The sequence below is a fragment of the Capra hircus genome, chromosome 23 (genome assembly GCF_001704415.2).
Source record: "Capra hircus breed San Clemente chromosome 23, ASM170441v1, whole genome shotgun sequence".
Taxonomy (NCBI): Eukaryota; Metazoa; Chordata; class Mammalia; order Artiodactyla; family Bovidae; genus Capra; species Capra hircus.
In genome coordinates this window covers 19,222,334-19,249,152 of record NC_030830.1, presented here as the reverse complement: position 1 = coordinate 19,249,152, position 26,819 = coordinate 19,222,334, and the positions used below count along the sequence as shown (strand labels likewise).

The window sequence follows — 26,819 nt, the reverse complement described above, 5'->3', positions numbered from 1 at the left end:
CTTGACTTCCTCCTTTTGCATTCCAGTCCCCTATAATGAAAAGGACATCTTTTTTGGGTGTTAGTTCTTGAAGGTCCTGTAGGTCTTTATAGAACCGTTCAACTTCAGCTTCTTCAGCATTACTGCTTGGGACATAGACTTGGATTACTGTGACATTGAATGGTTTGCCTTGGAAGTGAACAGAGATCATTCTGTCATTTTTGAGATTGCATCCAAGTACTGCATTTTGCACTCTTTTGTTGACTCTGATGGCTGCTCCATTTCTTCTAAGGGGTTCTTGCCCACAGTAGTAGATATAATGGTCATCTGAGTTAAATTCACCAATTCCAGTCCATTTTAGTTTGCTGATTCCTAAAATTTTGATGTTAACTCTTGCCATCTCCTGTTTGACCACTTCCAATTTGCCTTGATTCATGGACCTAACATTCCAGGTTCCTATGCAATATTGCTCTTTTCAGCATCGGACTCTACTTCCATATTCCGTCACATCCACATCACATTCTAGATAATGTCTAATTATTATCCAACATTATTTTTCCAAGATGGAAATGGGAAGAAATGTTAATTGCAGGTCTGTAATTCCCTCCATCTCTGGACACCCTATGCGATACTAATCTTTACTCGCCCTCCTTATAAATATTACAATGGGATTTAACTCATAGAGAGATTACTGAGAAAATTCTACTCTAAGAGTATTTTAAGGAAAAGATAATTTCTCCCTATGTGTAGAATGTTATTTAAAAAAATGTATTTTATGGTTCTATGGGAAATGCTTGGCTGTAGCAAATAAATTAGTTACAGAAGATCTGTATACTTGTCTGATTAATGACATATAAAATCTAAGATACTTCAAACCTAAATAGCTTTCCCTGAGATAGCTTATACTACTAATTAGAAGTTGTCTATTACTCTGGAATAAAATGTGTTCCAGTGGGGAAAAGAGATTTTGAGTTTTTTGAAGCTGCTTTTGATGGCTACGGCCAAAGCTTTCCATGGACAGATGCTAACTGTTCCTGCCTTTTGCCTGTATAGTCAAGTACATAAGTTGTTTTGAAATTAGTTGATCTTCAAACTTCAAAACACACAATACCCATCAAGTTTCCTTCAGTTTACTTTAACAATTATAGCTATCTTGTTTAACTCAGTCATGTGGAAATAAATGCAAAATTGAGTAGAACTTAAACCATAGAAGTTTCATTACCTGGAGGGAGGGTACGGGGAGGGAGGTGGGAGAGGGGTTCAGGATGGGGAACACACATGTGTGCCCGTGGCGGATTCCTGTTGATGTGTGGCAGAACCAATACAATATTGTAAAGTAATTAGCGTCCAATTAAAATAAATAAATTTTTAAAAAGTCAATAATTTTCCTGTTTGTTTATGTAAATCATTACAACTTTCAGATAGAATTTGAACAATGTCATAGAGGACTGGTAGTTTTTCCTCAGCCATATTAGAAGTTTGGGAGTAAAATGTGGTGGTTGACCTTTAATATATTTACCTTAAAGATTAGATAGGAACTGCCTAATTGGAACTCTGTGATTCCTTAAAAGTTGGTTATGAATATTAGATAAAAATTAATTTACTTTTAAAATTAAGTAACTGAATGAGTTCATATTTATATATGGATAATTATTTTTGCAATTGCATAAAAATAATCTCAAGTGTTTAGTAAAATATCTAAACCATTAAATGAGGAGAGTTAAGGTAACTGGGGAGTCAAGGGAATTATCTGACCTCTGTCAATTATGAGAAGTTATAAAAGAGGCAGATTAGGTATCCTCTTGCATTCTACTTGATATTCATTTTCTCTGAGGATTGTCATCTCTGGGCAGCTAGGCAACATCAGCTAATTAACAGTACAGGACACACATTCCTCAGAGACTTCAGTCAGGTAAACAGTTTTCACCAGACCAGTTTTACTGCAGTTTCATACCAATCTCATGCTTTCATAATGAGCTCTCCATCATAGAGCCAAGACATTATGTTCAGAAGGAATCCTGAGAGTTTGAAATTGCCTTTGTATGTCATCCTACCAGCTAGACACAATGCTGATCTTCAGTACTGTGTGAAGGTATTTGAAGTTATCAAGAGAAAGCATCTTCTTGCTTGAGGAAATTTAAGGACATTCCAATTCCAAGTTAGTAGAGTCAACTGGTATACCCATCTCATACAACCTGCGTCCTTAATCTATATACACAAGTTTCAATGCCCAGTACTGTATTAAAGGCAGGAACTGGAAATGACATAGGGAACGAGCTTAGGACACTCACATAAGGGGAATAAGACTTATTCGAGGACAGGAACTCTATCTCTGTGGTACTTTAGGAATTGGTAAGTTAGTTTGTTTTCAGTTGCAAGTGTTCCTTAAAGGCTAAATTGAGTAACATACATGTTAAGTTGGCAAAAGAAACAGAAACACCTATAGAAATTCACCAAATTTAAGAACTAAGCTTAAGTGTTCCTTATGGAAGCCAACTTTGTGTTCCTAGACATTTCATCCTATTTTAGTATATTTGTTGTGTCTCAATATGGATATATGAAACAATTTTAATTCAGGATATTTGGCTGTCATAAAACATGTCCTTTAGTAATTGAATAATAGCATATATGTGAATGTGAACATACTAGACTGTACACTTTCATTTTTTCCTCAGCTCCTATTTGCTGTGAAATTGCAGAATGTTTCTTAAAGTATATTGTCAATATCTGTAGTTTTAAAATGTTCATTTTCTCAAAGAAATGAACGTAAGTAATCTTCCAAATGCTAGTTTGACAGTTACAACAGTGAATGTCCATTTCGTGGTTATTGTGTCAATGCATTTTTGAATTTATTGTTAATGAAAAATGATCATTCTTCAACTGAGGAGAAATACCAATTTGAGAGGAGAAACGTGGACCAGAAAAGGTGATCTGAATGTTTAATTTATTGGTGAATTAAGGCAAATGACAATTTTTTTGATGGCCTTGCACTGAGGTGATGTGTATTGTATACTGGCGACTGTCCTTTCATCCTTGTACACACTTATGAATGGACTCTACATTTTGTATGAATGGACTCTAGGTTTTGTATGAATGCTTTTGGTGTCCAGTTCAGATCTTTTCTACTGGCTGGTGGGTGCACCAGTCCACACCATATTTGTCATGAGTATTGACTGATAGCTTCAGAGCCCATTCCTTCTTCAGAAAATTGCCATCAGTTGAACAGGAGCCACATTACCAGGAGGTCTCCTGAACTTGGTTGGGGCAGCTTGCAGTCAATGACAGATCCTTGGGATATATAAAAGACCGCCTTTGGGTCAAGTGGAGCTACATCTGACACAATGCATGCTCAACAGCTTGTTATTCTGTATACTAGTAACTAGTCACTATTCTGTATACTAGTAGACTAGGTATTTAAATTAACCTGAATTAAATTTAAACTTCAGTTCCTTAGCTGCCACCCTTGAAATGTTCAGTCAGCAACATGTGGGTAGCAGTGATTGTATTAGTGAAGACAGAATACTTTTTATCAGCAGATAGTTGTTGGAGAGGCCTGTTTCAGATTTCTCTGGGACCAGGCTTATGCTATTCCATTTGCGATCACATCCTTGCATAGCAGCATTGTCCGCTCTATTTTGCTCTTTGATTCTCTTTATCCTGAGAACATTCGATTAATAAACAGCTTGCAAAGAATTCCTACTTCAGCTTCTCCTTCCCAAGCTGGCCAAACGTTGTCCATATTGATTAGAACTATTATTTCTGATACCATGATAGATCCACTTCTTCCTCATTTGTAAGTCCTTCATTGCCATTAGGGACCAGGCCTAATGTATTGGAGTTAAGCTGAGACAGAAGGATTATTAAAGCAAGAGTGATTCAGTTATGGCTCTGAGGCTGCAGGGGTTTTGTCTGCACCTTTTCAGGATTCCTTGAGGAACTGGATAGGGTAGAGTTTGAACTTTAAATTTATCAGTGAATGTTGCATGATTTGAGATCTCTTAAAGAGACATTATCTTGAGATCTTTTGTCTTTAAAATGTTCGGTTTGCACAGCAAGTAGCTAGTTTTCTTGAAATACTGCTTCCACTAAAATTTTAGTTATATTATGTGTCAGTAATATACAATTATTGTAATTGTAAATATACCTCTAGCACTGATATGTGTCTGTATTAAGCATTTAACCTCTCTCATTTGATGTCTCTTCTCTTAATTAGTATAGTAGAATTGTGTTCTTGTGACATATAATTTCTATTATATTCTTTAAAAAAATAATTGTTATGTAAGATGTCATCTTTATTTTGTAGAATCTGTTCAATTTTACCTACTTAATATTTTCTATATATACATACATATACTTTGATTTTTTCATTTATTTCACTTTTGTATCCAAGTTTTTATTGATATGTAGCTTATATAGCAGAATTTGCCTATTTCATGTCATATCATGATGGTTACCAAGGATAGTATTTGTTGTTCCTGTAGCTAGGATGAATGTGCTTAATATTTCTAGTTTTTATTATTTATGCAGTTTGTCTCATACATATCAGTATTCCATATTGTGTTAGGTCTGTTGATATGTATTTTAACTAGATGATAATTCTCAATTAAAAAGCAGAATTCTTTAAATGTGGTAGGAAGGAGATAAAAATTCCCCACTTAACCTCAGCCAAATAATATTCCTTACTTTGGAACATTGCCTTCTGTGGTGGTGCAAACAGCTTTAGGAAGGGTAGGTGCTGAGTAGGGAAGGAGCAAGGGATTGGTGTGACCCAGGCCAGCAGAATGTACTCTTGAGATCATTGCGATGATGCATCTTGCACCTTGAAGTTTCCCATATCTGGTGTCCTCAAGAAGGGATAACTTCCTGAATTTCTTTAGCGAAAATATATTTAAAGAAGCAAATATGACATTGGTATCTTAATTACCTTCCAGTGTAATCCCCACTTGGACTGGAATCATTTGTAACATACAAAGAAATTACATTCTTTTTTTCTGTTTTAGTTGGTGTTGTTTTTGTTTGTTATCTGACATTAAATTTTTCAGTCTAAAATAATTGATTTTTAAACCTGTCAGATATCTGGTCATTCAGCATCCCTTTTCTAATAAATGAATATTATTCTGTATAATTGCAAATGGTTTGAACAACTTCATCTTGATAGGATTTTATCTTTTATCAACTGCCTTTCTGGTCCGTGTCGATATGATGATAAAATATATTATCATTTTATTACACTGGTCCATTTTTGTATTGGTGTTTTCCTTTGATGAAATAACATTTTATATTTTCCCTTCACTTTGGTGAATGCGTCCTTTATTAGGCACATTTAGAAAAATTTTCCAGCAGTTCATCCAGGATGAATGTGTCAGTATTTGTATATATGTTCATGAGACTGAACCATAGGTTGTATTTGCCCTTCTGAGCAGGTGTGAGTCAGGGAATATATCCTGTCATTGCACATTTAGACCGTCAAAATTTTATAATTCTGTTATAAATTTTTTTCTATATAGACTTCTATTGTGAATACCACAGATCACATTCTTATAAGAAATCAAAGGAAGAATGAAATCTTATGAAACTGTAAACCCTGCCGTCTGCAGTGGTGTCCTCTGAATATATTCATGTCTGGCAATAAAGCAACGTGTTTGCTAAAAACACAAACTTTGATATCAAAGAGGCCTAGTTTTTGTTTACAAATTTAGGATTTTAATAATCTTGGCTAAGCTGCTTAACCACTTTAATCTATCTCTTCAAATATAGAAGGGTAACAGTAATAAATGTCAAACATTTTTTTGGAGATAGTTGAGATTATGCATGTAAAAGTTGTAGTGCGTATCAAACAATCAACAATACCAACAGTGTTGGCATTATTATTATTATTTTCAAAAATATTTCTTTTTTTTCTGATTTATTTTTTATTTTTTTTTGTTTGTATTTTATTTTATTTTATTTTAATTTTTTTTATTTTTAAAAATTTTAAAATCTTTAATTCTTACATGCGTTCCCAAACATGAACCCCCCTCCCACCTCCCTCCCCACAACATCTCTCTGGGTCATCCCCATGCACCAGCCCCAAGCATGCTGCACCCTACGTCAGACATGGACTGGCGATTCAATTCTTACATGACAGTATACATGTTAGAATTCCCATTCTCCCAAATCATCCCACCCTCTCCCTCTCCCTCTGAGTCCAAAAGTCCTTTATACACATCTGTGTCTTTTTTCCTGTCTTGCATACAGGGTCGTCATTGCCATCTTCCTAAATTCCATATATATGTGTTAGTATACTGTATTGGTGTTTTTCTTTCTGGCTTACTTCACTCTGTATAATTGGCTCCAGTTTCATCCATCTCATCAGAACTGATTCAAATGAATTCTTTTTAACGGCTGAGTAATACTCCATTGTGTATATGTACCACAGCTTTCTTATCCATTCATCTGCTGATGGACATCTAGGTTGTTTCCATGTCCTGGCTATTATAAACAGTGCTGCGATGAACATTGGGGTACATGTGTCTCTTTCAATTCTGGTTTCCTCAGTGTGTATGCCCAGCAATGGGATTGCTGGATCATAAGGTAGTTCTATTTGCAATTTTTTAAGGAATCTCCACACTGTTCTCCATAGTGGCTGTACTAGTTTGCATTCCCACCAACAGTGTAGGAGGGTTCCCTTTTCTCCACACCCTCTCCAGCATTTATTGCTTGCAGATTTTTGGATCGCAGCCATTCTGACTGGTGTGAAGTGGTACCTCATTGTGGTTTTGATTTGCATTTCTCTAATAATGAGTGATGTTGAGCATCTTTTCATGTGTTTGTTAGCCATCTGTATGTCTTCTTTGGAGAAAAAAAAATATTTCTTTATTTACTCATTTAATTTTTGACTGCATTGGATCTTGGTTGCTGCTCACAGGCTTTCTCCAGTTACAGCAAGCAGAGGCTACGCTCTAGTTGTGGTGCGCTGGCTTCTCACTATGTTGTCTTCTCTTGTTGTGGAGCACAGACTCTAGGTGCATGAGCTTCAGTAGCTGTGGTGCAGGAGACAGTAGTTGCAGTGGATGGGTATAGCTGCCCCGCGTATGTGGAATCATAGTTGTCCTGCTCATGTGGGATCTTCCTTGACTGAGGATCAAACCTGTGTCCTTTGCATTGCATGGCAGACTCTTCACCACTCCACCACCAGGGAATTCCAGCATTCTTAGCTATAAGTAGCATATCTTTCCAGCCTTCAGATTTTGGATACTTTGATTTTTCAAACTTTAAATGTGAGAATTTTTAATTAAGTATTGTTTTTGGAGGTGTGTGAACTAGTGCTCTTCCATACTGTTTTGTGTTGAGTGTTAAGTTAGATTAGCTTAATCCTTCTCATACATGATATATTAAATTTCTATTATGTGTACTTTTTATATTTCAAACTATCTGATTTTTTTTTTCTGTCCTTACCACTAAATTATGGGACATTGAGGATATTTATGCCATCGATGAAGGAATATTCCCCAGGGCCCCTCCACCACTTCCTCTTCTTTCATTTGACTCTCTGTGGTTGTTGTTCAGTTGCTCAGTCATGTTGGACTTTGCAACCCCAGGAATTGCAGCATGCCAGGCTTCCCTGTCTTTCACCATTTCAAGTTCATGCCCATTGAGTCAATGATGCCATCCAACCATCTCTTCCTCTGTTGATACCTTCTCCTCCTGTGCTCAATCTTTCCCAAAATCAGGGTATTTTCCAATGAGTTGGCTCTTTGCATCAGGTGGCGAAAGTATTGGAGCTTCAGCATGAGCATCAGTCCTTCCAGTGAACATTCAGTGTTGATTTCCTTTAGGATTGACTGGTTGGATTTCCTTGCAATCCAAGGGACTCTCAAGAGTCCTCTCCAGCACCACAATTCAAAAGCATCAGTTCTTTGACGCTCAGCCTTCTTTATGGTTCAATTCTCACTTCCATACATGACTACTGGAAAAAACCATAGCTCTGAGTGTACGGACCTTTGTTGGTAAAGTGATGTCTCTGCTTTTAATATGCTATTTAAGTTTGTCACAGCTTTTCTTTTAAGGAGCAAGAGTCTTTTAATTTCATGGCTGCAGTCACCATCTGTAGTGATTTTGGAGCCCAAGAAAATAAAATCTGTCATTGTTTCCACTTTTTTCCTCATCTATTTGCCATGAAGTGATGGGCCCAGATGCCATGATCTTAAGTTTTTTGAATGTAAAGTTTTAAGCCAGCTTTTTCACTCTCATCAAGAGGCGCTTTAGTTTCTCTTCACTTTCTGCCATCAGGACGGTATCATCTGAGTATCTGAGGTGGTCAGTGTTTCTCCAGTCAGTCTTGATTTCAGCTTGTGAGCCATTCAGCCTGGCATTTCACATGATGTACTCTGTATATAAGTTAAATAAGCAGGATAACAATACAGAGGCATGATGTACTCCTTTCCCAATTTTGAACCAGTCCATATTCCATGTCTGGTTCTAACTGTTGCTTCTTGTATGAAACCTGCATACAGGTTTCTCAGAAGACAGGTTAGGTGGTCTGGTATTCCCATCTCTTTAAGAATTTTCCACAGTTTGCTGTGGTCCAACAGTCAAAGGCTTTAATGTAGTCAGTGAAGCAGAAGTAGAATTTTTGGGGAATTTCCTTGCTTTTTAATGATCCAACTAATATTGGCAATTTGATCTCTGGTTTCTCTGCCTTTTGTAAATCCAGCTTGTACATTTGGCTCTTACTGGCTCAGAGGTTAAAGCATTGGCCTCCAATGCGGGAGACCCGGGTTTGATCCGTGGGTTGGGAAGATCCCCTGGAGAAGCAAATGGCTATCCATTCCAGTATTCTTGCCTGGAGAATCCCATGGATGGAGAAGCCTAGTAGATTACAGTCCATGGGGTCGCAAAGAGTTGGACACGACTGAGCGACTTCACCTTCACCTTCACCTTTCCTTCATTAATGGGCTTCCCAGGTGGCACTAGTGGTGAAGAACCTGCCTGCCAATGCAGGAGACAAAAGAAATGTGAGTATAAATGTGGATTCAATCCCTGGGCCAGGCAGATTCCCTGGAGGGGTGCACAGCAATCTACTCCAGTATTCTTGCTTGGAGAATCCCAAAGAAAGAGGAATCTGGCGGGCTACAGTCTACGGGGTCACAAAGAGTTGGACATGACTGAGTGCGTAACACTTTCACACTTTTTCCTTTACTCAGTTTTTGTTTACATTTCTTTTATGACAATAGTGTATCAATTTCTTTCACACAGCAGCAGGTCTACACCCAATTCAGATTCAAATTTTGAAAGCCTTAGAAGAATTAAAAATGCACTACGTGCCTAATCATTTGAATGCAATAGAACTGAATTATATACTTTCTTATGTTGCTTAAGTTAATGTATGATCATGAAAAAGTGAAAGTGAAGTCGGTCAGTTGTGTCCAACTCTTTTTGACCCTTTGGACTGTAGCCCACCAGGCTTCTCTGTCCATGGGATTTTCCAGGCAAGAATACTGGAGTGGGTTGCCATTTCCTTCTCCAGGGGATCTTACCGACCCAGGGATCAAACTGAGGTCTCCCGCATTGCAGGCAGACTCTTTACCATCTGAGCCACCAGGGAATACCAATAATCATGTCTATGCAATAATAAATAGTTATGAATATGGTAATAGTGATGAATATGGTAATCAGCTAACCTTAGGGCTGGTGTTGCATTTGGTTTGATGTAATTTAATGTTTCAAGATAGCTCCCAGAAAGGTGCATATGTAAAATTAACCTAATGTAAATGGATGTTCTTAGATTTTTATAATACCAAATTGTACTTCTCTTTATATCTTCCCTCATAGTATTAATACTTTTAGTTTTACATCCTATCTTTGACCTGTCATTGCATTGGCAGTGCATCTGTGTTTGTATATATTTATCTAATTATTTATCATACGGAGTGTTGAAACCATTACACTTTGTGCACAGATTACACAATTGAATATCTTAAAAAAAATTTATCTTGATTAAAATGTTGATAGTGCATAATCTTATTTCTTTAGGAATTCCAGGCTTTTAGTTGCTAGTAATACATGAAAATGAAATCAACATAAAGAAGAGGTAAGTGATGATCATTGAGTTTTGAACTTCTGCTGTGAACTGACTATTTTTGTTTAGTCACTAAGTCATGTCTGAGTCTTTACAACTCCATGGACTGTAGCCCACCAGTTTCTCTGTACTAGAGTGGGTTGCCATTTTCTTCTCCAGTGTATCTTCCCAATGCAGGGACTGAGCCCACATTTCCTGTATCTCCTGCATTGGCAGGCAGGTTCTTTACTGGTGAGTCATCAGAAAAGCCCATGAACTGACTATGCACAGTGAATAAAGTTTTGGAGTTTTTGTTAAATTGGTGTAGTAATTTTAGTTATCTCAAGGGCAAGCATTAAGCACTATAATTGAATGGTAATATTTTCAAACTCTCGACAGTTTTTTACTACTACACAAAAAGATTGGGGTATAGCATTCACAAATATAATGTATTAGGAATAGAGAGACAACAATTCTGCCAAAATGTTTATATGCAGCACTCTTAGTGATACTTCAAATGTAATATAATCCTTTGTATAAGTATGTTCTAGCTTATAAAATTCTATATCTGAATGCATTTTAGAGATTTTTTTGTATTATTCAATTGCATGTGAGATATGTACACATACAGTTATGTAGAATTATGAGATACATATTTAAAATAAACTTTCTCCCTCTGTCTGCATCTTTCTTACTCTTTCTAATCATTCTGCTTTGATTTTCCTTACTTCCAATTTCTCTAAAATGTACATATATAATTATTGTACTTCAATCCTATTAATCTCAATCTGAAAGACATGTTATATCTATGATTGATGCAAGCCAAGGTTCATTGTTTGATCTTAGTATTCTATTATTTTCTTGTATTAAATATCAATATATAACTTTTTGTGAATAGCATAGAACTAATTGAGTTAAGATATATCAATTTCAATGGGTACATGATTTATTCAAATAGTTATATATAAAATCGTGTGGCCATACCTTTGAACATGATAGATTTTCCTCTTTAACCCTGCTCTTCTTTGGAAAATAGCTTTTATAAATTGTTAAATGCTTGCTTTGACAGGAGCCCTGTGCTAGGAAAAAATGGAACAGAGAAATGGAAGTTCTTTCACTGGGTTTATCCTACTAGGCTTCTCTGACAGGCCTCAACTTGAGCTCGTCCTCTTGGCAATTCTTTTGATCTTTTACACCTTCACTTTGCTGGGAAACACAACCATCATTGCATTGTCCTACTTGGACCCACGTCTTCACACCCCAATGTACTTTTTCCTCTCTAACCTGAGCTTTTTGGATATGTGCTACACCACCAGCATCGTTCCCCAGTTCCTGGTTAATCTCAGTGGAGCAGACAAATCCATCTCTTTTGGTGGTTGTGTAGTTCAAATGTTCATCTCTCTGGGTTTGGGATGTACAGAGTGTATTCTCCTGGGAGTTATGGCATTTGACCGCTATGCAGCTGTTTGCAGGCCCCTTCACTACACAGTAATCATGCACCCCCGTCTGTGTGCCCTGATGGCTTCTGCTTCATGGATCATTGGTTTTGCCAATTCCTTGTTGCAGACAGTGCTCATCTTCCTTTTACCACTTTGTGGGAGAAATAAATTAGACCACTTCCTTTGTGAGATCCCTCCATTTCTCAAACTTGCCTGTGTTGATACCACTATGAATGTGTATATGACCTTCTTTGGCAGTGTCATGGTTCTTCTCACACCTGTTTCACTAATCATGTTGTCCTATGGTCGGATTGTCAGGGCCGTGTTAAGAATAAAGTCCACTGCAGGGCGGAGAAAAGCGTTTGGCACGTGTGGGTCCCACCTCACGGTGGTCTCTCTGTTCTTTGGCACAGCCATCTCTGTGTATTTTCAGCCCAGTAGCAGCGACTCCCAGGATCAGGACAAGTTCATGTCTCTCTTCTACACTGTCATTATCCCCATGACCAACCCCCTCATATATACGCTGAGGAACAGGGATCTGAAGGGAGCGATGAAGAAGGTGCTTTGGAAGGACTCTGACTCCAGATGATGGATGAGGAGGACAGTTTGATAGAAGGACTTTGAATGGCAGAACTATTCAGATATATATGTATGCCCCATGAGTTATCTAAAATTTCCTTTGGCAACTCTGCAGGGAATTTGTTTCCTTCATTCCCGATGAATAAGTTTTTGTATTCATTTCAACTTCCAGAGATGCTGATTCAGTGTTCTGACAGCATCTGCTTTGTAGTTACTGCTACAAAGTAAAATCCAGCTCCAAGGATTTTTTATTTGCACTCCCATTTGGGTACATTGGGAGTGCAAATGGGTACATTGGAGGACTTCCCTGGTGGCTCAGACAGTAAAGCGTCTGTCTACAATGCCAGAGATCTGGGTTCAATCCCTGGGCCGGGAAGATCCGCTGGAGAAGGAAATGGCAATCCACTCCAGTACTATTGCCTGGAAAATCCCGTGGACAGAGGAGCCTGATAGATTACAGTCCATGGGGTCGCAAAGAGTCGGACATGGCTGAGCGACTTCACTTCACTTTGGGTACATTGTTCACATCTATTTGCAAAAAGACGTGTTTATATTACATGAAGCCAAAATAAGAACATAAAACCACTGAAACACTGTAAGGAATATTATTAATAATATTTTCTAGGAGTTACTAGAAGATACCATTCATTCTTTTATTTGGATCATGGCTCTACTAAAACTCCATGGTTTGATGATTTGATCAGACGTTTTTCACTGATGTAGGTGGAGCGCTTGTGGGGAAAACAAAGTTGAATCTCAAAGACAATCTTGCTGCATTAATCCCGGTAAAGCCATTCAGACATCAGGTGCAACTGTAACCTCAGCAGCGCAGCAGCCATATTGTTAGGATCATTTCAGAGAAGGCCACCCTAGGACTCACTGAGCGAAGGGCACGATGCACTGCTGGCTGTGACACTGGTAGCCCTTCATTAGTAGGAACACCAGGTAGTTCTTACGTGCATTTTTGTTCACAGCAGGAGAAAAACACCGATGTGAGGTACAAAGTTGGTTATTTTAATTTTGTGGACCACCTAGTTCCTCTCTAAAATAAGATTTTTAAATGAGGAAATTTCGAGGGCATTATATCTGAGCAACATATGACCCAAGTTCTACTGCCTATTCTACACATTTTACCTCCTGTGATGCAGCAAAAGTTTCAAAGGGTAAAATATATTTAGCTTATTCTCATCATGCCGTTTTATAAACTCTTTGATTTAGGCATCAGTTGATTAAGACCTTAGAATCTCTCCTCTGCTAAAAGCCCCGTGAAATTTGAATTTAGTGAATATTGAAAATGGCCTCTGATTCCCAGAAAATCCCATGTTTGGTGGAGAGGTCCTCAGACTCATCAGAAGGAAATTGAAAAAACAAATATTGTGTCTATTAATTTAAAAAATATGTGCCTAAGCTTTAGTAGTAGCTGTCTAATTGTGAAATAACTGTCACAGAGTTCTGAATTGTGAGTAACAAAACAAACATTCCAGAAAAAATTAATCTGCCATTCTAGGTCTTAGATCCCCACTCAAGCTCAGTTTACAGTATAAATTTATTTTCAGGTATAGATTCTGTTTGTGTCAGTTAAATGTCATGAACAGTGTGTTTTTCTCTGGAGGTTAGAGCTTTGACTGTGCTATCATCAAAGAAATATTTATAATTTTTGGGTAGATTTCCCCAGCATGCACCACAGGGCAAGTAAATGCATTTGTGTCTCTTAGTGGAGACAAAAGCATGACAACTATCACACAGTTCCCTATCCTAGCAGCTAAGCATCCTCCTGTTTTGAACCCTTCCAGCCAGTTTGCCTGAGAAGTGGTCTTGCAAGCTGGACATGGCAGTGTGGGTAAATTATATACAGGGTCAACATTTTATCTATATTCCTAACAGCACCACACTCTTCACCCTTGAATTAAACACTTGTGAAACCAAGTATTTTGACCCCACAATAATGCTGAATAATACGTGATTAAAAGCAGTTTGGAGTGCTGTGTACTCTGAATGGTGAGAAATTTCCCCCTCTCTTTTTACTCAATCAGGTCTTGATAGTTATGCCCAAAGAGTCACTTACAAATCCCTCAACGATACTTTCTTTGGTGCAGAAACCCTCAAGGTCACATGACGTCACAAAGCCCATTTTCTTGAATGAGCAGCTACTTGTCTGGTCCTAAGGACTGCCACACAAACAAAAAAACAAACAACCAGATTTATTTGTTTTAAGCAAGTGCCTGAGTGTCATTTGGATGTGTATATTACTTTAGAATAAATTACAGATAATAAAGGTATCTAGATCTCAAGGTAAAATAATTAAAATAAAAACACTTAAAAGATACCACATAACCAAAGTTGAGTTCTGTTTTGTAAATTTTTCAAATGATACCTGCCTTTTCAAGCTGTCCCTCTTTAGTTCCCAGAACAGGGATTGAACCCATGGCCCCTGCAGTAGACACATGGAGCCTATGCTCTGGAACGGTAAAGAATTCCCTCCTTTTGAATTCTTAATATCTGTGAAATGGCTGCAGTGGGTGTATCCAGGCCTTGGCTAAATTATTTGATCCCATCTGGAGTTCAGAACTGTGAATACACCCAAGAGCAAGTCATAATCTTTCATCATTTTTGCCTTCTGAGGAACACAAGGTGAACACAGTGTGCTCAGGTAATGTGTCACCTTGGAAGCCTGAAGTGTCAGTCAGACTCCTATGAAACCAGCACCAGATTGACTAACAATTAGAAAATAATACAAAACAAGAGCAACAACATGTGCGATGTCTGCGAGGCCCCAAACCAGCCAGACACTGCTTCCTGAACTTAGGTTTTTAACATGGAATATATAAAATCAATGAGGGACTCTCACTTGTTTAACTTGTATCATACAAGTCAGCAAAGGAAGGCTTGAGAATTTCTCACCTGATATGTGTCCTCACCTTTGTAGTCGTATTCTGGCTTTTAGGACTTTTATTCATTAGAATAACTGTAGTCTGTATACTGTATGTTTATCACATTCTAAACAGACCCTATCCACCCTGCTAAAAACATTAGTAGAATGGTAATCAGCATATAGTGACCCCTGTAATATCCTCATTTATCTCCTAGTCAGTAGATTTCAGTGTTAACTGTTTGCCCAGGGTTCTGCTCTAACCAGGGTCACTGAGGATGGAAGAACAGATTATAGTTGTCTGTCAGCTCTTTCCTCTAGGTGTGCTCTTTTCTGATGCCTGTTTGTATTATGACTGAGAGCTTCTTCCATCTTTTCAGTATTACAGCATAGTTCAAACTTGATATGGCAGACTCGGAACCACAGTGTATAGAAATGTGTTGTGGACGTGGTTTCCTGGGAAGGGGTGCTCTGTGTAAATGCAGAAATGAGAAGTTGTATGTCTCTTGAATCAGAGGGTTCAGGGGAAGGTGTCCCTGAGGCAGCTGTAGGGAGTGGGTATTCATGCTCTTTTTAAACAATCTATTCTACTGATTTATATTGTTTGGTGGATTCTTTAACCATTTTGTAGTGAATTAAATCCACAATGACTTTAGAAGCTGCAATTTCTTCTAATTAGGTGACCATCTGAGGGTAATTTTAAGCTCTTTTGAGAGTGAAACTCTTCAGTTGTGATAAGTGAAAGTCGCTCCATCGTGTCTAACTCTGTGACCAGGTGGACTGTAGCCCATGAGGCTCCTCTTTTCATAGCATTCCCCTGGCAAGAATACTGGAGTGGGATGCCATTTCCTTCTTCAGGGGATCTTCCTGACCCAGGGATCTTTCTTGGGGGTTGAACCATTGCAAGCAGATATTTTACCCTCTGAGCCACAAGGAAATTGTTGCCATACCTGTGGCTTTAGTCTCACTGAAGCATCCTAGGCATTTCCATTGATTAGGTTATTGGGGATACTCATGATCAATGGAATGTCACTGTTAGTTGTCAAAATCTTTCTCAGGAGCCCAGTCCTGATTGTGTGTTAGCCGGTCATAAGTAGTGCTTACTAAATATTCTTCAGTCCTTATTTCATGCATTTGATGATTGTTAAATAGTCTCCCAAGATTCTCTTTGGAAAGTTTCCTAATGATGCATCCACTCAATGAGAATTCTGTTTGGTTTAATATAAACAAAGTGAGCACCATAGCCATCAATGTGTCATTTTTATCATGAGATCAACCTCTCTCTGAGTTTACTCCCCATCTTGGAAAAAGCCTCCAGTACTTCCTGAAGAATATTTCTCCTCATATTCCTCCCCAGCATGTTCTATTTTGGTTTCTATTTGGTTTTAAATAACACAGATTACTATGTTATTACACACAGCCGGATGTACACATCCACAAACACGCACTGTCTATGCAACCACTTTTAGATCGATCTCTTAACTCTTTCCTGAGGATGAACAGTAGAAGGAAATGTTTTCTTTAGCTTATGTCACTTAGAAGATACAGGTTTATATATGGTGTAATTTCAGTTCTCAGAGATAAGGACAAATACACACAAGTCAATGTGGTAATATTTTATTCTTGCAAGTCACATTAAAAAGAAAACTGATAGAATTTGCTGCACTAAGTAGCTTCATGGAAGAGAGCATGCTCCTTTTGCTGTTATGATGGATACACAAAATGTTAAACTTTTAGAAGTGCCATTCCTTCAGGCTCTGGATATATATTGGGATCACAAAGAGAAGGCAGTCTTTGTACAAAGATAAAGTTAGAGTATTTTCCTTTATTAACTATGTAGAAATTTTGGTCTTAAACAATAGTGAAAATCTGACCTAGGAGAGAAAAAATAAGTAGGATGAAAGAAATGAATAATAACTCTTATTTTCATTTATTTTGTTCCATGTCTTATGAGATACAAATTGAGCAAGTTTAGAGAGTACAAAGTGTGATTTGATATACCTATATATGGTAAAGTGATTACTATTTAGTGTTAGCTGTGATCTTTATCTTGTCAAATATTTATTCCCCTTAAAAAATTGGAAAAAGTTTATTTTTTTGACTCCTCAGAAACTAATTTTTGGCTGGAAGTTTGTACCTTTTTGCCAATATCTCCCCATTCTTCTAACACTTTAGCCCTGGTAACCACCATTCTATCCACTGTTTGTAACAAGTTCAGTTTTTCTGATGCCATATGTATGTAAGATCATACAGTATTTGTCTTTCTCTTCTGACATTTCACTGAGCATAATGCTGTCAAGGTCCATCCATGTTATTGCAAAGGGCAATATTTCATTCCTTCTCATTAATGATAATATTCCTTTGGATATGCATAGAACTTTTTCTTTAGTCATTCACCTCTTTGATCACCTATGTTTTTTCTGTATATTGTCTAATGTGAAAAATGAGGCCATTGAATATGAGAGTGCAGATAGTGATTTCATTTTATTTGGTGTACCTAGAATTTGGATTGCTGGATAACATGGAAGTTCTATCTTTAGTTTTTTTGGTATCTTCATATTATTTTTCATAGTGGGTTACCAACTTACATTCCCATCAACAGTACATAGGTGTTCCTTTTACAACTTCACCAACTGTTGTTATCTTTTATCTTTTTAATGATAGCTATTCCTTTACTTTCTTCCACCTCATTGAAGAATACTATTTTCTTCCAGAAGTTTTATGACTTCATGTCTTATATACAGTATTGCATAAGTTTGAGATATATAGAGTAGTGATTTGAGTTACATACATCATGAAATGATGATCACAATGTGTGTGTGTGTATATATATTGTTTTTCAGATTCTTAACCTTTATTGGGGACAAAAATAGTTACAAATATTGGCTATAGTTTCCTCTGCTGTACAGTAGGTTCTTATTTTAGTCAGCCTTTATCTTGTTCTCTTCTAGAGGTACAAGAGATACAATCTTCTCCTGGGTTTCGACAGAAAGTCTCAGGAGTCTTATTATCTCAGCCTTGAAAGACTGTTGCAGATTAAGTTCTGCCCCTCAAAGACATCTAGATTAGCTATTTAGCCCCTGCTTCATGAAGTTTCAAAATTTGGCAACTGCCTTACCGAAGAGGACTATGTGTTAGAGAAACGACCCCTTACACTAGTGAGTTTTTAACAACAGACTGGTTCCAAATAGGAAAAGGAGTACATGAAGGCTGTATATGTCACTCTGCTTATTTAACTTATATGCAGAGTACATCATGAGAAACACTGGGCTGGAAGAAGCACAAGCTGGAATCAAGATTGTTGGGAGAAATACCAATAACCTCAGACATGTAGATGACACCACCCTTACGGCAGAAGGTGAAGAGGAAATAAAAAGCCTCTTGATGAAAGTGGAAGTGAGAGTGAAAAAGTTGGCTTAAAGCTCAACATTTAGAAAACGAAGATCATGGCATCTGGTCCCATCACTTCATGGCAAATAGATGGGGAAACAGTGGAAACGATGTTGGACTTTATTTTTTTGGGTTTCAAAATCACTGCAGATGGTGATTGCAGCCATGAAATTAAAAGACACTTACTCCTTGAAAGGAAAGTTATGACCAACCTAGATAGCGCATTGAAAAGCAGAGACATTACTTTGCCAACTAAGGTCCGTCTAGTCAAGGCTATGGTTTTTCCAGTGGTCATGTATGGATGTGAGAGTTGGACTGTGAAGAAAGCTGAGCGCCGAAGAATTGATTCTTTTGAACTGTGGTATTGGAGAAGACTCTTGAGAGTCCCTTGGACTGCAAGGAGATCCAACCAGTCCATTCTGAAGGATATCAGTCCTGGGTGTTCTTTGGAAGGAATGATGCTAAAGCTGAACCTCCAGTACTTAGGCCAGCCCATGCAAAGAGTTGACTCATTGGAAAAGACTCTGCTGCTGGGAAGGATTGGGGGGCAGGAGGAGAAGGGGATGACAGAGGATGAGATGGCTGGATGACATCACTGACTCAATGGACAGTGAGTTTGAGTGAACTCTGGGAGTTGGTGATGGACAGGGAGGCGTGGCGTGCTGCAATTCATGGTGTCGCAAAGAGTCAGACACGACTAAGTGACTGAACCGAAATGAACTGAAGCACAATGGAGTTGCAGGATAGATTATTCCATACTTTTGAAACTTTTCTCTGGCTTTCTGGCTTCCCAGGGAGTCCACTGGAAATAGAAATGTCCACTGGAAACATCTGGCCACATAGTTAAGTCTCTCTAAGTTTTCAGCTTGTCACTCTAGCCTTACATGAGTGTTTGGCTTTTCATGTTTTCATGGCAAAGTCCCTCTCTATGGGCCATGCTGAATCCTCATCTCACACTCAAGGTCATCAAATGCTCTATGAGGAAAAAAAAAGGCAGTTTCCCTCAGCTCACCTCAGAAGTGTTCGGTTTTTTCTGTTATTCATGTCTACATCATTCTCATCACTTTCACAACTTTCTAATGGTTTCAGAAATGTGGTTGCCAAAATTAATTTGGCCTTTCCAAGTACAATTGTTCATCAGTATTGGCCAGGGGTTGTTTCAGGCACTTCCTCCCACCCACTCTTATACCAGAAAAACTGGATGTTCAAATCCTTTATGAGGAATGACAGATCAAGTGGATCCATGTTTGGCTGAGTCTGTGGCTAAGGAGGAGTGACTGTACTTGCAGTGGGAACTTTGGTCAGGTGAAACCTAATGCACCTTATTGGGAAATGAAATTCACAAATGGCCACTTTGAATGAAATGATATATTTTCAGCATTTATTTGCTGAAAAGGAAAAATGTAAGCATCTAGATGATTATAGAGTATGGAACTTTTGTGCCAGAAAATGATTATGTTATCAGTGAGGCTAGCTGTGATGGTTTGAAAGAAAACTCCAAGAGGTTGATATAAGAAAATCGTATCTTCTGTATTACAAAAAATATAATCAGAAATCATGCATATTCAGTACTAGCAGAGATAAGCATAGTACAGACCTCAACAATTCAGCAATCTATTTTCACTTAAATAAAGAAAAATCCTTGTTGTATTGTTTCATTAGTAGAATAATACCTGAAAAACCATCCAAGTTACCATTATTAAATAAGAAAAATTTAAGAAGAACATATTAGTACAAAGGCACATTGAACTTACCAGACAATTATTTCTGTTTTTTATATTGTTTTATAAATTCCCTTCAGTATCTGCCCTTTTATCATATGCTATTAAATACTGAAAAGTATTAAACTCTCTGGTAAATGAAAATATTTTTGGCTACTAGTAAATTATGCATTTTTGTATGTTACATTATACAAATAGAAATATAGAAATATACACAATATACGTCTTTTTCAGTCAAGATAAATTTAATTCAAGGCAATATAATACCCAGTAGTAGAATTTTCATCTGAAAATTATCACTATGATTTTTGTCTCAAGACCTGGTCACTAAGTTTCTACATGGAATGAAGAGACCAGGGAGATTCACAAGACACATGATCTTGAATTGAGATCTTCATTAAATTGAAATCTTCAAGACAGGGTTCATCTGAGTTGGCTCCAAATTGCTAATATCTAAACACTTTAAATCTATTAAAGATGGTCAATGGGTAGAAGAAACTTAGATCACTGAGAAGATAAACTCAAATTTTATGTGAAAGTAACAAAAATACTTAGTGTGATCATTTAGAATCAAAGTATTCTGCTAATATCTGGTTTATTTAATACTTTTAATAAGTAAATGATTTGAAGTCCAGCATCCATACAAAAAGTGCAAGTACTTGCAAGTTTCAGGTTTGATGAATTTTCACAGATTGAATACTTTATATCACCAACATCCAGATCAAGCATCACAACCTGACCAGAACTCCAGAATGCCCCTCCCCCACATATCTTCCTAGAGAGAACTCCCAGTCCCCAGCAGAACCACTGTTCTGACTTTCAATACCAGAGATTTGTTGTGCCTGGGATGAATTTTATGTAAATGGCATTATACAATAGGAATTATTTTGTATCTAGTTTGCTCACTGTAAGTCATGTTTGTAAGAATCATTCATGTTTTTGAATGTGTAATTATTCTTCATTCCCATTACTATGTAATACATGATATACCATAGTTTATTTTTAGAATATCTTATTTAACATATATTGTCCCTAGCAAAGGTTTAGCTCAATGGTTTAGCCTCTGTCTCACTGATACATCTCAAGTACCTAGAACACTGTCTTGCACATGGTTGGTGCTTTATAAGGATGTGTTGGTTTACCTTAACTAGTGTTTAGTCACTCAGAAGTGTTCCTATGCAGAACTTCCTGGGCCTGCAAGTGCTGCTTTAACTCTGTCTCAAGTCTAGGATTCTCCTCATTTGTCTCCTTAGTGCCCCTTTGACTTCCTTGTTTCTCAAAGTGTAAATCAGGGGATTAAGCAGGGGAGTCACCAGAGTATAGAAGAGTGCAATGCTTTTGTTCACATCCTGTGAATAGCTGGAAGGAGGCTGAAGGTACATGGAGATGAGCGTCCCAAAAAAAATAATCACTACCATTAGGTGAGAACCACAGGTTCCAAAAGCCTTCTGTCTCCCTTGGGCCGACTTTATCTTCAAGACTGCACGGGTAATGTGACCGTAGGATACCAAGATGAGTGACAGGGGCACAACCAAGAAGAAGGTACTGACAGTGAAGACTTCAGTCTCATTGACAGAGGTGTTGGTGCAGGCCAGTTTCAGCATCACTGGAACTTCACAGAAGAAATGGTCCACTTGGTTTTTACCGCAGAGGGGAAGAGTCATGGTCAGTGCTGTCTGGACTACAGAATTGCCAAAGCCCGTAAGCCAAGCAGTTACAACCAGCTGCAAGCAAAGCTGGGGATGCACGATCACCATGTAGTGGAGGGGACGGCACACGGCTACATACCGGTCATAGGCCATGACAGACAGGAGGACACACTCTACTCCCCCAAGTCCCAAGGCAATGAAGAGCTGGGTCACACAGCCGCCATAGGTGATGGTCTTGTCCTTCCCCTTAAAGTTGGCCAGGGTCTGAGGGACAGTGCAAGTAGTCAAACAGAGATCCATAAACGAGAGATTGGAGAGGAAGAAGTACATAGGGGTGTGGAGGTGAGGATCTATCGTTGACAAGAGTATAATGGCGCCATTGCCTAAGCAGCTCAAGAAGTAGATGATCAGGATGACCACAAAGAGAGCCGTTTCCAGCTGGGGCTGGTTGGAGAAGCCCAGGAGAATGAACCCAGAGAAGGCGCTGTCGTTAGCTCTTTCCATTGTACTCTGCTTGTTGGAGTTAAGAGAACTCCATACTGTTAAGCTGCTTGTTTAGCCCACGTCTTTCCCCCTGAGGAAGTAGAGTTTGTGAGGAAGCTTGAGGCATTTTCATAGTTACTCTTTTGTTGACAAACAAAGGGGGTGCTAGAGAGTTACTAGGTAAGAGTATCTTCTGTGTTTCAGGCACTGACCGAAGCAGTTTCTATTCAATTTGTCACAACAACTCTGTGAGCTTGGCATTGTCATGATTTCTGCTAAATATATGAAGGAACTGAGGGTTAAAGAGGTGCAGTGATTTTATCAGAGTGAGGTACTTAGTAAATCACAGAGGCAGGATTCCAACAGACTCTAAAATATGAGTTCTTAACTGCTGGGGATACTGTCTTTATGATGTATAAACTACAAAGATAATGGAAAAGTTTCTCAAAAGTTAAATCTAGATGTTTGAAATAGGTTACAAATATGTACTGCCTTAGTCCTTCCCTGGACGATTGAAATATTTAGACTGGCTTTTTTGCTTCTGCTTTGTGTAGAGAAAAATATTTCTTTCTGAAAATGCACAGATAATAAAATTTACGATGAACAATTTTATTCAAATGGGAACAATATATTTTAAAAAGTAAAGTCATGGAACCTTTGATATGGAGTCTGTAATCACGTCTATTGATTGGAAAACTTTTATTGGAAGTGATTTAGAATTCACTGTCCATACTGTATGTTCCAGAGGGACTAAGCCTCAGAAACTCTCATTGTTACCACTTTCAGTGAAAACTCAGCAAAACATCAATGAGTTTTGTTTTCTTTTTATGTCTTTTAAAATTGCTTAATATGATAGAGCAAATACTCTGTTTCAACATTTCGTGTGCACTTCCTATAAATTCAGACCTCACATTAATCATTCTCTTCTTCATAAAATCATCTGGTCTCATTTTAGAAATCAACCTCTGTCTGTCTGTCTGTCTCTCTCTTTCATAGACACACACACCGCACACAAACCATGAGGCAATATTAATAGGAGAAATATCTCATAATAGTACCATAGCTTGGAAAAGAGTTTAGTATAGCAGAGTCACAGAATAATATTTTCCAAAGAAGTGATAATATGTAAGAAGTTTCAAACCTGTAAGTGTTTTAGAAACGGAATTTAGGGGTTATAGCCTTCTTGAATATTGTGAAAAGAATTATCCTTCCTAAAAGTATTGCCTCACTTCCCTTCTCATAAACTTCCAGTGGTTTTCAATCACCTCCAACTCAGATTCCAAATTCTTCACTATGGCATACAAGAGCCTTCATAATCCTTTTCTTGCCTCTCTAGTATTTTCTCTTGCTATGCTCAATTTCCCATCTTTAGAATTTTATAAAAATTTATTCATTTCATTTATTGTTGGCCGTGGTGGGTCTTCATTGATGTGTTGGGACTTTCTCCATTTGCAGTGCATGGGTTTCTCTTTTTGTGGAGCATGACGTCTGGGGCATGCAGTCTTAATTAGGTGCGGTGCGTGGGCTCAATAGTTGTGGTTCCTGGGCTCTAGAGCACCGGCTCAGTAGTTGTGGTGCATGAGCTTCGTTGCTCTGAGGCATGTGGGAACTTCCCAGATCACAATCAAACCCATCTCTTCTTCACTGACAGACATATTCTTATTCACTGAGCCACCAGGGAAACCCTCTCATCCTTAGAATTTCCCAACATTAATACCCAAATGTTCATGTCTACCTGGTTTTTCTCATTCTGAAATTCTCTGACCACCGCAACTAATACTCCCCTCAAGATATTGTCTATTGTATTGCCCTTCATTTCGTCTTCAGATCACTCATTACTATCCAGAATTTTCTTTGTTTCTTAAAAAAAAATTCTTATTTATTTTCTAATCTGCCTCAGTATAATGACAGATTTATAGATCAGGAAATTTGTCTTTTTAAAACAAAATCATTATATGTGTAGAACAGTGCGTGACATACAGGAAACAGTCAAGATGTATTGTAATGCGTGCAGTTGAATGCAGTTGAATCAACATGTACTGTATGAATACATTAATATACTTAAAGACTTAGGTAATTTTTTCTTATATCAGATAGAAATATATGTCCTCAGTGTTTATTTCATAGTGGTTTTTTTCCAGGCTATATGGCCATTGAGATTATGTATAAAATGTGTAATAATTATATAAAATATATGCTATATAAATATAGTATATACAAATATCTCTGAGTATAGACATTTATATATTTATTGTTTTGGCTTCAAGACCCTTTTGTGCTTGTAAGATACTTTGGCGATCCCACAGACTGAATCTTATTTGTCTTTGTGTACGGAAATCCAGTTTTATAAATGTAGACTTCTATTTGCCTCTGAAGAGAGACTGATTTTGGGGTAGAATGAGATGCATGCCAGAGGATGCCAGACAACACCATCTCTGATTTTATTACTGATTCTTCACCCAGCCCCACTGTCTTGTGTCTTAGCCAAAGGGATAGAGAGTCTGGTAGCAGAAGCTAAAGATAGTGGAGGGCCTCTCTTGGGCTATTTTTTCAGTGACTGAGTAATGAAACTCAAGGGAAGAGAGAGATATTCTACACTGAGATAGGCAAAGTGGAGAGAGGCACAGGTGCTTTAAACTCCAGAGAACACAGAGCTCATGCAAGAACTTCCTGGGAACTGCCAGAAAGAGTTCATTTTGGCCAGACTGCACGGATTGTTGTTGTTGTTTAGTCATTAAGTCATGTCTGACTCTTTTGTGACCTTGTGGACTGTACCCGCCAGGCTCCTCTGTCCATGGGATTTCCCAGGCAAGAATCCTGGAGTGGGTTCACCATTTCCTTCTCCAGATGATCTTCTGACCCAGGAACTGAACCCATGTCTCCTGCATTGGATTCTTTAACATTGAGCCACCTGGGAAGTCCTAGGTGGGGTTGAAATAGTAAATAAAAAAGTAGATAAATCAACAGCCTGTTGTTTATTATCACTCTTGGGCCTATGGGCTGATACAGTTTCAGGAAACACAGGCTGGAGTTGTATCATATCACTTGGCATTGCTCTTGCCACATAGGGGGACATTCAGAAATGTTTGCTGAAAAAGTGTTCTCTGACACCTGTGGAGACTTTAGCATTTCACCATGGGATATCAAGTGGGCAAAGATGGAGGGGAAGGGAGGCTCTGAGCTTTGCAAGAAGCAGAAGGAAGAAAATTATGAAAAGTCCTTCTTGGGAGGTTTCTTCTCTCTGGACTTTCCCTCAGCTCTACATCTGGCTAGCAAAACAGAAATCTCTGCTTTTATTATTTGCCATTGTTTCTATCTAGAGTTCCCAGAAAGGTCTCACATGAACTCTGTTCCTGGTGAGCAGAACCCTCTATTTTCTTCCCCTTCTCATCTAAGTTGCTCATCACTACTGTTCTGGCAGTGCCTGCTTTGACAAAGTGATGCTATGTTGGGCACCAGTGGTCTCAGAGCTGCCAATGTGACTAATGTTGATGCAGCCCTGAGTTTTCTGGGTCCCAAAATGCCAACGACTTTTACCACTTTGCACTTAAAGTGTAGAAGGGCTCTCTACCTTAAGGTAGCTACTTCTAGTGTGTAGATCTTTCTCTTCTACTTAAAGAGAAATGTGCAAGGAAAAGTGGCCCTTGTGATTATCTCCATCCTTTCATCAAAGACTCTGCCCTTTCACTCAGGGGTCTTTGAAGGGTGGTGGGGGATGGCCAGGTGAAGTATGGTTAGCTCTTGGGTAGAGGACATATGAAACTTTAGAATTTAAGCTACTGCCACTTCATGCTGTGTGGGCTGAAAAACAAAGGAAACCTGCCTGCAGAGAGAGAAGGAAAAAGCAGATTTGCGAAAAAGGAAGAGGGTCACACAGTGCTCATCTTCAATGCTGACTCATTTCTTAACAGCCTTGACCAGGTAAAGGTCATTGTACTTACCAGATGCTCATATCAGGATGCAAGTGTCTAATGGAAAGAGCCTTTGGCTTCCAAGTCAGCTTCCAGCATAATGGGAAAAATAAAAGAATGTTTCCTTTACCTCCAGATATAGAAGGATGAGAGATGGAATGATCCTTGTGGAGGGTATGTCTGACTTAGTGAGAATTGGAGTGACCACAGGACTTCCTTACATTGAAATTTACAGCTTCTTTGTAGCTTCTGGGAACCCAGTCTCCCTCAACTCCAGTAATAGTTACTTATCCCCATGTGGGTTTCCCAGTATCAACCCTGGGGATAATGTACCTGATAGACAATTCTCCAGGAGATTCAGGGAATTATAAGATGTGGAAGTTGTTAATAGGCTTTCAGAAAGGGTATTAGAAAATCCTTCCCCCCACAGGCCCGGAGACAACAAATATCAAAGATTTGATTCAGTTCAGTTCAGTTGCTGAGTCATGTCCAGCTCTTTGCAACCCCAGGGACTGCAGCACACCAGGCCTCCCTGTCTGTTGCCAACTCCTAAGTTTACTCAAATTCATATTCACTGAGTCAGTGATGCCATCCAATCATCTCATGCTCTGTTGTCCCCTTCTCCTCCTGCATCAATCTTTCCCAGTATCAGGGTCTTTTCAAATGAGTCAGTTCTTCGCATCAGGTGGCCAAAGTATTGGAGTTTCATGTTCAGCATCAGATCTTCCAATGAATATTCAGGACTGATTTTCTTTATTGG

The 26,819-nt window shown here is 38.3% G+C and overlaps 2 protein-coding genes across 2 annotated transcripts; one reads left to right on the top strand and one right to left on the bottom strand.

Annotated features, from left to right (window-relative positions):
* On the top strand, window positions 11,108–12,046 carry LOC102174788 (putative olfactory receptor 2B8). The gene has a single exon (XM_005696716.2). The coding sequence runs from the start codon at window positions 11,108–11,110 to the stop codon at window positions 12,044–12,046; it is 939 nt and encodes a 312-aa protein (XP_005696773.2).
* Window positions 21,225–22,169, bottom strand: LOC102176376 (putative olfactory receptor 2B8). Its single transcript, XM_005696802.2, has one exon. It carries the CDS (start codon window positions 22,167–22,169, stop codon window positions 21,225–21,227), a length of 945 nt encoding a protein of 314 aa, XP_005696859.2.